This window comes from Natator depressus, chromosome 6 (genome assembly GCF_965152275.1).
Source record: "Natator depressus isolate rNatDep1 chromosome 6, rNatDep2.hap1, whole genome shotgun sequence".
Classification (NCBI taxonomy): Eukaryota; Metazoa; Chordata; order Testudines; family Cheloniidae; genus Natator; species Natator depressus.
The window spans coordinates 117,339,119-117,350,293 of NC_134239.1; the positions used below are offsets into that span (position 1 = coordinate 117,339,119).

Below are 11,175 nucleotides of genomic sequence, written 5' to 3' on the forward strand. Positions count from 1 at the left end.
GAATAGGACCCAGGTCTCCTGACTCCCCATCCAGTGCCTTATCAATTGCCTCCAATGAGACTTGAGGTTTTGCCAACATGTACGTTTCAGGACCAAGTTTTAGCAGAGGCAGAGTTATGTGTGCATATGCATCCGCTTTTTCATGCGCAAAGGCAGGGTTTTTCTTGCACAGAGGTGAGTGTAGGTTGTGCTTTGCTTTTAGAAAATATGGCTCCTTGTGTATAGTAACTGGATACTTCTGGATTTCTAAGTAATTTCTCGATTTCTAACCGCATGGATCTGTCTTTCAAACGGTGAGAGTTCAGTATTCTTCCTTCTTGAATTGAGCTTCTTTCAATCTTGCTAGAGTTTAGTCACTTTACAAAGGCTCACGGCAAGTAGAAAAACGGGGTTGAACTCACCAAAGACCCAAACTCTGCCCTGCCCCTTAGTGGGTTTGACAAGGCAGCTGAGAGTCATAGAGTCCAAACCCAGAAGGGAGCATCAGCTAATCAAATTGGACCTCCTGTATATCTCAGGCCACCAGCACCACCCAGCTCACACTAACCCCAACAAGCAAAATCAGATCCAGGTATTACAGCCCACCGTTACTCTGTGTGCATTCAGCAGTTGGCACAATAGGCCCCAGTCCTGGTCGGGGCTTCTAAGAAGGGCTACAGTGCCAGTATAAATAATAATTCTTTGCCTGTGTGTATTCAATCTCTAATCATCGTGGTCTTGAGTTATCCATTGTAACCAACTTCCTGGCTGTTTTGCCCCTTTTCATAGCATCCTGTTCCACAACTGTAGCCACTAAACCAGGGGTAGGCAAACTTTTTGGCCCGAGGGCCACATCTGGGTATGGAAATTGTATGGCGAGCCAGGAATGCTCACAAAATTGGGCGTTGGGATGAGGGCTCTGACTGGGGGTGGGGCCAGATATGAGGCATTCAGGGTGCTGGAGGGGGCTCATGGCTGGGGCAAGGGGTTGGGGTGCAGGGTGGGAGTGAGGGCTCTGGAGTGGGGCTGGGGATGAGGGGTTGGGAGTGCAGGAGGGTGCTCCGGCCTGAGACTAAGGGGTTTGGAGAGTGGGAGGAAGATTAGAGCTGGGGAGGGGGGTTGGGGTGCAGGAAGGGATCAGGGGTGCAGGCTCCAGGCAGCGCTTACCTCAGGCAGCTCCCAGAAGCAGTGGCATGTCCCCCCTCCAGCTCCTACGTGGAGGCATGGCCAGGTGGCTCTGCACGCTGCCCTGTCTGCAGGCACTGCCCCTTTAGCTCCCATTGGCCATGGTTCCCAGCCAATGGGAGCTGCAGGGGTGGGGGCAGTGTGCGGAGCTCCTTGGCTGCCTTTACACATAGGAGCCAGAGGGGGGACATGCCACTGCTTCTGGGAGCCGCGCAGAGCGGGGCAAGCCCCGGATCCACTCTCCAGCAGGAGCTCGAGGGCCAGATTAAAATGTCTGGAGGGCCGGATGCAGCCCCCAGGCCGTAATTTGCCCACCCCTGCACTAAACTCTGGTATGGAACTCTGTTAAATAGTTGGTGAAAATCTAGATCTCTAATTTTCCCTCAGGGCCGTGACGGGTGACGGGTTGAAAAACACATAGCTCCGTACAAGAGGAATGATGTTAAACAAGACTTTGCCTGTATGTGTGCAGCCACAGAAGATGTTAACTGTGGCCTATCTATACAGCAGCTTTTCTTATAATGAAAAGCTATGACCTACAGGCATATCACTTTGTGCCATGATCTCATCAGATTTCACACAATAAGCAGGGTTGGACCAGTGTGATAGTTGGATGGGAGACCTCAAATAATGCCTGCTTGTTGCAGGAAATAGTATGGATGATTTAGTAGATTGCATTCTTTCCTCTGAGTTAATACTGAATGAATGCCCAGTTGGCAGGGCTGTTTTGGATTTTATGTAAACCCAAAGTCTTGATTAGGTGTAGTCCTTATAAATCTTGTGGCACTTCTCAAAGAATTAACTCTGGCATCCTGGCCAAATTGCAGCTCAGATCATTTTATTTTCCTTACCTATCATTCTCCCTGCTCTTCCACATAGCTAAAGTATATTTAGTTTCCTAGCTTACATTATGACAGGTTTCAGAGTAACAGCCGTGTTGGAAATGGCCCAACTTGATGATCACTTTAGATAAGCTATTACCAGCAGGAGAGCGGGGTGGGAGGAGGTATTGTTTCATGGTGTCTGTGTATATAATGTCTTCTGCAATTTCCACAGTATGCATCCGATGAAGTGAGCTGTAGCTCACGAAAGCTCATGCTCAAATAAATTGGTTAGTCTCTAAGGTGCCACAAGTACTCCTTTTCTTCTAGCTTACATTGTTATTCTGTTGTGAACTATTTATACAGATGCTACATTTCACCCCAGAGCTGGCTGCATTTCAGCAATGGATGAAGTGATTTGTCTATGTAGCATAGTTCATATATCAGTTTAATTTGTAAAGCAATTTAGGATCCTTTGGGGGTAAAAAACACTCTCTATAAATATGCCTTTAACATATCTCCTTTCAGTATTATCAGCAGATTTTTCTTTTTAGGAAGTAGGAATTTCAGTAAGCATGCTGAGTATCTGCTTGAAAAGTGATGCTGCCTTCATTTTTCCTTTTGCCTAACTGAGCAAATTTAATATCTAAAATGCATTGGTGATGGGAGAGATTCGCTTAACTCAATCTCCATTTAAAAAATAACAGGATAACACAGTGTCTGAGAGCATTTTAAAAGCCAGTGTTTTTCAAAGGATGGCATTACTGGGGCATTTCCTCACAGCTGATTTCAAGTGGAGGGGAAGGAGAACACAGGACGTTTTTTCCTTGCTCCAACCTTTTCTTTTTCTCTCTTTCTCACTCTCACACCCCCCGCACCACAATCACACAGACACAGATACACCTTCTTTTACATGCTGCCTGACCAACAGTGTCGTGCCCCCTTTAGGTGATTCTTGTATATCCTTTGAAAAATTGCGGACGGGCTTTGGTTTATATTCATTTTAATTTCCAGTCATGTACCACATCCTTGCAATTAAGAATAACAGTGATCCCAGAGACAATAGCCATTGTAGCTTGGATAGACAACGCCACCCTGAAATGGAGAAATAAGAAAAAGTTCATGCCAATGCTAATCTTGCTATGACTAGAATGAAAGAGCCTAAATATTTGGGGGGATCACTACATCAAGAAGGTGCGAATTAGCTTGACACCTACCCTGTGCACCCTGCACATGCCATAACTGTGATGAAATCTGTCTTTCCTCCCACATACACTGTGTGTGTCAGAAACATGCTAAGCCAGGTCCTCAGGTGATATAAACTGGTATAACTCCATTGAAGTCTATGTAGCTGTGCCAGTTGACATCTACTGAGCATATGGCCTGCAGTTCTGTGTTCAAGGCCTATCCCTATTAAACACCTTGCCTAGAAATAACAATATATAGTTCCCAACATGTACATGGTCTGGGCCAGGAGATGAACTGTGTTGAACTGTCCCTGCTTCAAAGAACTTACATTCTAAAGGTATAAGTAGGTACAAACAAAAGAGAGCTGAAACATGCTACAGTATTTGGTTCTAGATGCACATTCCTTGCACTGCATACATCAGAACCACGCTGCAATATTTTAGACACGCATCACACAAACACCAGACTTGCCAGAAACGCGCTCTTCTCTTCTAGATACATATAACACACAGTCTGCACGAGTCAGGAATGTTATTCTTTACTAAATGCATGTTGCCTGCTCGCACGCAGTCTAATCAGTGCAGGGATAAGCTATTCTGCTCTGGGGGCCTATGACATCTACATACACACACTACACATGTCAGGAATATGCTATTGTATCCTAGATCTGTCTCACTTACACTGACCATAGGACCAGACTTCAAAGAGAAACTGCTGAGCTTCAGTTCATTTGCTAATTTGATACCATCAGCTCAGGATTAAACAAAGACTGTGACTGGCTAGCCAACTACAAAAGCAGTTTCTCCTCCCTTGGTGTTCACACCTCCACTGCTAGAAGAGGGCCTCATCCTCCCTGACTGAACTAACCTCGTTATCCCTAGCTTGATTCTTGCTTGCATATTGATACCTGCCTTTGGAAATTTCCACTACATGCATCCCACGAAAGCTTATGCTCCAATATGTCTGTTAGTCTATAAGGTGCCACAGGACTCTTTGCTGCTTTTACTGACCATAGAAAGTGCAAGGAGCTCCCCTTATCTCTCCCCCAGAGTTGGCCAGAATCTTGATGAGCGAAGCCTTGTTCCCAGCTGGTGCTGGTGTGCGTTCTAGATCCCTGAAAGGGACTGGGCGAAGGCGGGTCTATGGACTGTGCCTCCTTTGATGGGTGGAGGCAGAATGGACAGCGCAGTGAGTGTCCAAGAGTGGTTACTGCTCTGGAGTATGGAGCTTTGTGGGTATTCTGTCTGACTTATCAAGAATTCCCTCCTAGGAGCTCCAGCCACTACCTCTTCCTCCTACTATTAGAGCCCAGCTCAGAATCTTGTCCTGCATGAGCAAGTTATCAGTATTTCCTTCCTCAGTACGATTAAAATCTGATGAAAATTCTGTGCATAATCATCAGTTTATTCCCAGCTACAGCAATCACATTTCCACTAGGACAAAGTGATCCAGTCTGGGGAATCTGTTTATCTGTCTGTCGAGCCTCACAACACCCCTGTGGGGTAAGGAAGTGCTATTTATTATCCCCATTTTTCAGATGAGGAACTGAGGCACTGAGAGACTAATCAATGGGAATTAGGTGCCCAAATACTTTTAACAATCTGGCCCTAAGTGACTTGCCCTAGATCACACAGGAAGTTTGGGGCAGGGAATTGAGCTTAGGTTTCCTGAGTCCTGAGCTAGCAACCAAAGCCCTGGACCATCTTTCCCCTAAAGACCTGAAAGCTAATAAAGATGGCATACTAAAGTCTGCCACACACGCAAACATTAGCTGAATTGCTTTGTCACTCATATGTCACATGTCATACCTTACCAGGCTGGAGCAGCTCATCTCTGGAGCACAAATAACTTTGGTTCACCAAACATTGTACTAACTAGGGGTTCAGAGACTGTGGTGAAGGTCACCTAGAAAGACAGAACCCAAACCCACGTGTCTCAGTGTTGCCCATATCTAATATCCACGTGGATAAGCTGTTCTTGAAAGATGCCTCCCGTATATTAAGTAGAGAAGAGCATTAATTTTCTGGAGCTTTGAAGGGTCCACTTGGGGAGGGTAAGGTATGGACTCCGTTAAATCAGGTAGTTGGTCTTTTGGGTGTTGAATTCATGTTGAATCCTGTTCTGTGTTTAAAGTTAACCACTGGCCAGGTTTCTTTTGTACTTGGGAGATGAAAAGGAGAATTAAAAAAATCGAAGTAGAATGAGAACAGGGTGTGTTTAGTGTTGGGTGAATTGTGAGTGTTTGGTCCTGCGGGGAGGAAGAGAAAAAATCAATCTCAGTTAAAAACAGGACCATGGTCAATATTGTTTGTGTTCTGTTAGTAATGGGTGATGAAGAGAAAGACGTCACTTTCCTCTGATTCATTCTTGTCACTAATCTACCTTTGCAGGCTGCATAGGGGAAGTTTTAACAGTCTGTTCCTGTCAAGGTTCCTCCCCCACTCTGAACTCTAGGGTACAGATGTGGGGACCTGCATGAAAACCTCCTAAGCTTACTTTCACCAGCTTAGGTTAAAACTTCCCCAAGGTACAAATTAATTTTATCCTTCGTCCCTGGATCTCCACTGCCACCACCAAACTCTAACTAGGTTTACTGGGAAACGTAGTTTGGACACGTCTTTCCCCCCAAAATCCACCCTTGCACTCCACTTCCTGGGAAAGGTTTGGTAAAAATCCTCACCAATTTGCATAGGTGACCACAGACTCAAACCCTTGGATCTGAGAACAATGAAAAAGCATTCAGTTTTCTTACAAGAAGACTTTTAATAGAAGTAAAGAAATCCCCTCTGTAAAATCAGGATGGTAGATACCTTACAGGGTAATTAGATACAAAACATAGAGAATCCCTCTAGGCAAAACCTTAAGTTACAAAAAAGAGACACGGACAGGAATAGTCATTCTATTCAGCACAGTTCCTTTCTCAGCCATTTAAAGAAATCATAATCTAACACATACCTAGATAGATTACTTACTAAAAGTTCTAAGACTCCATTACTGTTCTATCCCCAGCAAAAAGCAGCATACCGACAGACACAGACCCTTTGTTTCTCTCCCTCCTCCCAGCTTTTGAAGGTATCTTGTCTCCTCATTGGTCATTTTGGTCAGGTGCCAGCGAGGTTACCTTTAGCTTCTTAACCCTTTACAGGTGAGAGGAGTTTTCCTCTGGCCAGGAGGGATTTTAAAGGGGTTTAAAATCCCTTTATATTTATGACAGTTCCTATGACTCCAGGTTGTCCCTGTGCAGTAATACCCAGTAGAAGCTGCACCCTGTAATGCACTGCATGTAGAGTGAGCCCTAAAAACTCTTTCCTTTGGCAGGAATGGGAGAGCCCTTGGGGGTTGCTCACTACTGCAGAGCAAGATGCTGAAAAAGATCAGAGAAGGGTAGGATGGAAAAATGGGGTTGTGATTTCAATTTGCCCTTGCACAAACCACACAGCAGGGCTAGCTGTGGATGAGCAGCTTGCTCATCTTCCATGTTCACAGAGAAGCTCTTCTGGAATTATTGTTATAGATATTGGTAATACAGGGTACCAGCAAACACTAATTTCATGGTATATTCCTTTATTAAATCCAAGGCCAAATGATATGTATGCAATTTCTCTTAACACATCTAAACCTCTAAGTAATAAGCAATTAATACAGCCATAAGGTAACAAACATTCCTAAGTGTTTGATCAAGAGACTTTTGAAAAGATCCATCCTTGGGGCAACCCACTTATCCTGGCTGGTTCCAGTATGATCAGGTAGGATGTGATAACTATCTTTAGCAAGCCTGACTCTCTTATACAGTATAATAAACAAGTGATGTTATATTGACAATTATTATTTGAGGTGAAAGCCAGGTTTTGGTCGGTTCAGGTTTGCCCCCTTTCTTGGCCTTTTCTTGGCCTTGGCTAAAACAAGATATGGCTGTTGGTCCTCTTCCTTTTAGATTATTTTAAAGGTATGGATGGCTACACCTGGTATTTTATCGTCTCACATAGGCCCAAATTTGAAAATAAGACTGGCCTGTTAGAGGTTACTATAAACTTATTACACCACAACTCAACTTTCCTTTGTCTATTAAAACCAGTTTAGAAGCCCTTCTGTTTTTTTATCAGGCATATTTTAAGCTTAGCATCTTCTCCAGACCTGTCTTGCTTGCTGTTACATTTTATTTACATTTTTGAATCTATTTTTTCGCAAGGACTTATTACACTTGCTTAGCTGCCTACATTTGTACACAAGTTAATAAGCTGATATATTTTCTTACCCAAGCTAAACTAACCTTTAACCCTTTTTATTCTAAAACCTTCCTACAAGCCCAGAGAGGGACTGTGTCTGCGCAAGACATAGTCTCTACAGTCCTCCTCCTGGGACCTGCCCATAAACAAAGCAGTGGCATAACTGTTACAGTCTAGCAGGGATGGGGAAGGAAACCTTTGACATCTTTGTGAACCACCCATGTAAATACCTTACCAGTCAACCACTGGCCTTGGTACACCAGCTGTGCATGTTCAATGTTCTGTGATCAGAGAGATGTGCATATGCTCTGCCTAAGTAGAAGATCTCCCTTGGAAAAAATAACAAACCTCTGTATCTTCATTTAGAGACTGTGGCTTCAATTAAATGTAATTAATTCCCTCTTTAATCAAAGGCACCTTCTATTAAATGTATTTTCTGTCCCCTGTGGCTTGCATGATACAGGTGTTACAATTGCAAGAGGGCAGGCGCTAATCAAGGGCAGCTTCTAAATGAAGATATGAATGTATTGCATCTAGATCAGATGAGTCAGATGAAAGGGTCTTCCAGGAGTCCATGCCTTTTAAACTGGGCTTATAATAAACGTGTTAACTTTCTACATAATTATAAGCAGCTGCATCTTCTAGTGGCCCACAAGAATATATTTACTGTATTTGAAAGGTTTCTATGAGGAAGCCGTGGGAGCTTTGATGTCCGTGTTGATTTCAGATTATCTCAGTGAGCTAAATTCCTCCCTACTGTAACTCCATTCAAGCCAATGCAATTAAGATGGTTTCATTTTATGTGAGGCTTGAAAAGAAATATGTGTTTGCATATACAGACAGCTCTTGGAAGTATATATTTTTAAAATATTTAATTACGGACACGTATTACTATGATTTATTATTATGGCCGCTGGCGGTGCTGTAATCACTCCCTATCATGCCACCTTGTCTCACAGTTTTCTTGTATTCCCCGTCTCTCTGTCTGTATCCATCTGTCTCATCTTATGCGTAGATTGCAAGCTCTTTGGGAGCATGGACTGTCTTCTAGTTCTGTGTTTGTACAGCACCCAGCACACTAGCGCCCTGGTCCATGATACTCAATACAAATAGTATATTATCATAATCATAAAAGACTGAGTTTTACTTTGTGAAAAAGTGGAATCAACTGTGCACCCAAAATCTGTTTTAAAGTGGATGTGCTGAGACATTTGATTGACGCGTGGGCCCCACTAATCATTCACACCACAGACTATAGTGCAAGGGAGTTTTCCTGTCCTGCCTTGCAATCGCTCATTCCAAAAAAAAGAAAGAAACCCAAAGTAGCAAAATGGGACTGAGGCATTTTAACAAAAAGCACTGGGCTCTGATCAGTCTCACCCTTTGGAGTGTTTTGTTTAGCAGGCTGGTTTGTAACGTTACCCTGGCTTGTTCAGTTCAACGCCTTTAGGGGCATGTGCCTCTCAATCACCTTGCATAAGCAAATGCAATAAATTTCATCCATCTCATCCTTCACGCCCGTTCTGCCACTCTGTGACTAAATCTGCTTTAGATGTGCCCCGTTTTGTGTCTATGACTCTCTTTCTGTGACTAGGTCTGTTCCTTGATTGCTACTGATTCAAAACATTTCTCCTGACCTCACTCATGACATCCTTGATTCTTTCTTAGCTTAGGCCACCTTCATTTGCCTCCCACTTTCTCCTGCGATTACCCACTACCAGTCTATCCACATTCTAGTTCTTATGCAGCTTCTGTTTAGCTCTGTTTACAGAAATCCTGTTTTCTCCTAACATACCACATAGAGACCAGTTAATCGGGTTATTGTATGGTTTAGTTCCAGACCAATTCCTGAGCTTGAGCCTTGGGCTCATTCTGCCAGAGAAGCTTGTGGTATGATCAGTGCTTAATTTTTGCCAGGACTTGCCACCTCAGTTATGAAAGTAAAAATATTGCTTGAGCTCTGGCACCTACTTGCTTGAGCCCTGGCACCTCTATCATTACAAATTAAGCACCAGGTATGATATTGTAATAAACTGCATTACATTAGTCTTTAAAAACTCTCACTTTTGAATTACTTGACACATCCAAACTGAGGAATTGTAATCTGTGTAACACTATATTCCTGTCTCTTTTACCTTCATTATCCCATGCTTCTTCCCTTATTGGTTTGTTTGTTTGTTTGTTTTGTTACACCCGCTTGTCTTAAATTAAACCGGAAGCTGTTCAGGGCATGGACTTTTCTGATCAGCACTGTGTTGTTTCTACATCTTCGAATTACATTAGCCATAGTTTGGTGTTCAAAATCCATTGTCTTCTCACCATGTTTTGGGTTTATCCCTCACAGATTATTTTCCGAAAAATCAGCGATGTCAAGAAGGAAGAAGAGGAGCGCCTGCGCCAGAAGAATGAAGTGACCCTGAGCATCCCTGTGGACCACCCCGTGAGAAAGCTCTTTCAGAAGTTCAAGCAGCAGAAGGAGATGCGGAATCAAGGCACAACACACATCGACCCAGAGAGGAACCAGCTTCAAGTGGAGAGCCGTACCATGCAGAATGGGGCCTCCATCACTGGCACAAGTGTGGTCACTGTGTCTCAGATCACGCCCATTCAAACATCCCTGGCTTATGTGAAAACCAGTGAGACAATCAAGCAGAACAACAGGGACGCAATGGAACTTAAGCCAAATGGCAACCCTGAAAAATGTCTCAAAGTTAACAGTCCCATCAGGATGAAGAATGGGAATGGGAAAGGGTGGCTTCGACTTAAGAACAATATGGGAGCCCCAGAGGAGAAGAAGGAAGACTGGAATAATGTCACAAAGGCTGAGTCAATGGGGCTATTGTCCGACGACCCCAAGTGCAATGACTCAGAGAACAGTGTAACTAAAAATCCACTGAGGAAAACAGACTCTTGTGACAGTGGAATAACAAAAAGTGACCTTCGTTTGGATAAAGCTGGTGAGACTCGCAGCCCCCTGGAACACAGTCCTATCCAAGCTGATGCAAAACACCCATTTTATCCCATTCCTGAGCAGGCCTTACAAACCACACTACAGGAAGTCAAACACGAACTCAAAGAGGATATCCAGTTGCTAAGCAGCAGGATGACTGCCCTTGAGAAACAGGTGGCAGAGATTTTAAAAATATTGTCTGAAAAGAACGTGTCCCAGACCTCTTCCCCCAAGTCCCATTTATCACCCGAGTTGCCCCCCCAAATACCTTGTCAAGATATTTTTAGTGTTTCAAGGCCTGCATCACCTGAATCAGAAAAAGATGAAATCCACTTTTAACATATACCTATGTGTATATATGTATACCGTATATATGCAATTGTGTATATATGCCTGTATACATATATATATGTGTGTGTGTGTATACAGTAAATATATATACATATATATTTTCACTTGCATCCAATATGACTTGAACACAACAAGGATTTTGATATGTAAATATTGCATGTCCAGCTGGATTCTGGCCTGCCAAAGAAAACAATTATTAACGTAGATATTGCTTGTATAATATGCAGTTGACTGCATGCACACTTTACATTTATTTATAATCTCTATTATGTAATAAAAGGATTACTTTTGTTTAACAAAGGCAATGTTACTATTTAAAGAATCAGGGTCCAACCTGCCAATATTGCCATGACAGTTTTGATCTCGGGCTGGGTGAATTGAGCATTTCTTTCCTCACTGTCCTCTCTGCTGAGTTAAACGGTAGATTAACATGAGGCCGAAGACATGCTCAGTCTTCTATTAGAATCACTTCCTG

At 43.3% G+C, this 11,175-nt stretch overlaps 1 protein-coding gene across 1 annotated transcript in view; it reads left to right on the forward strand.

Annotated features, from left to right (window-relative positions):
• KCNH5 (potassium voltage-gated channel subfamily H member 5) overlaps positions 1–10,900 on the forward strand; it is a 238,882-nt gene extending 227,982 nt beyond the window's left edge. Inside the window, exon 11 of the mRNA XM_074956404.1 lies at positions 9,744–10,900. Coding sequence (XP_074812505.1) covers positions 9,744–10,688 — 945 coding nt within the window. The 3' untranslated portion in view covers positions 10,689–10,900. The remainder of the gene's footprint in view (positions 1–9,743) is intronic.
• Positions 10,901–11,175: the final 275 nt, after the last annotated feature.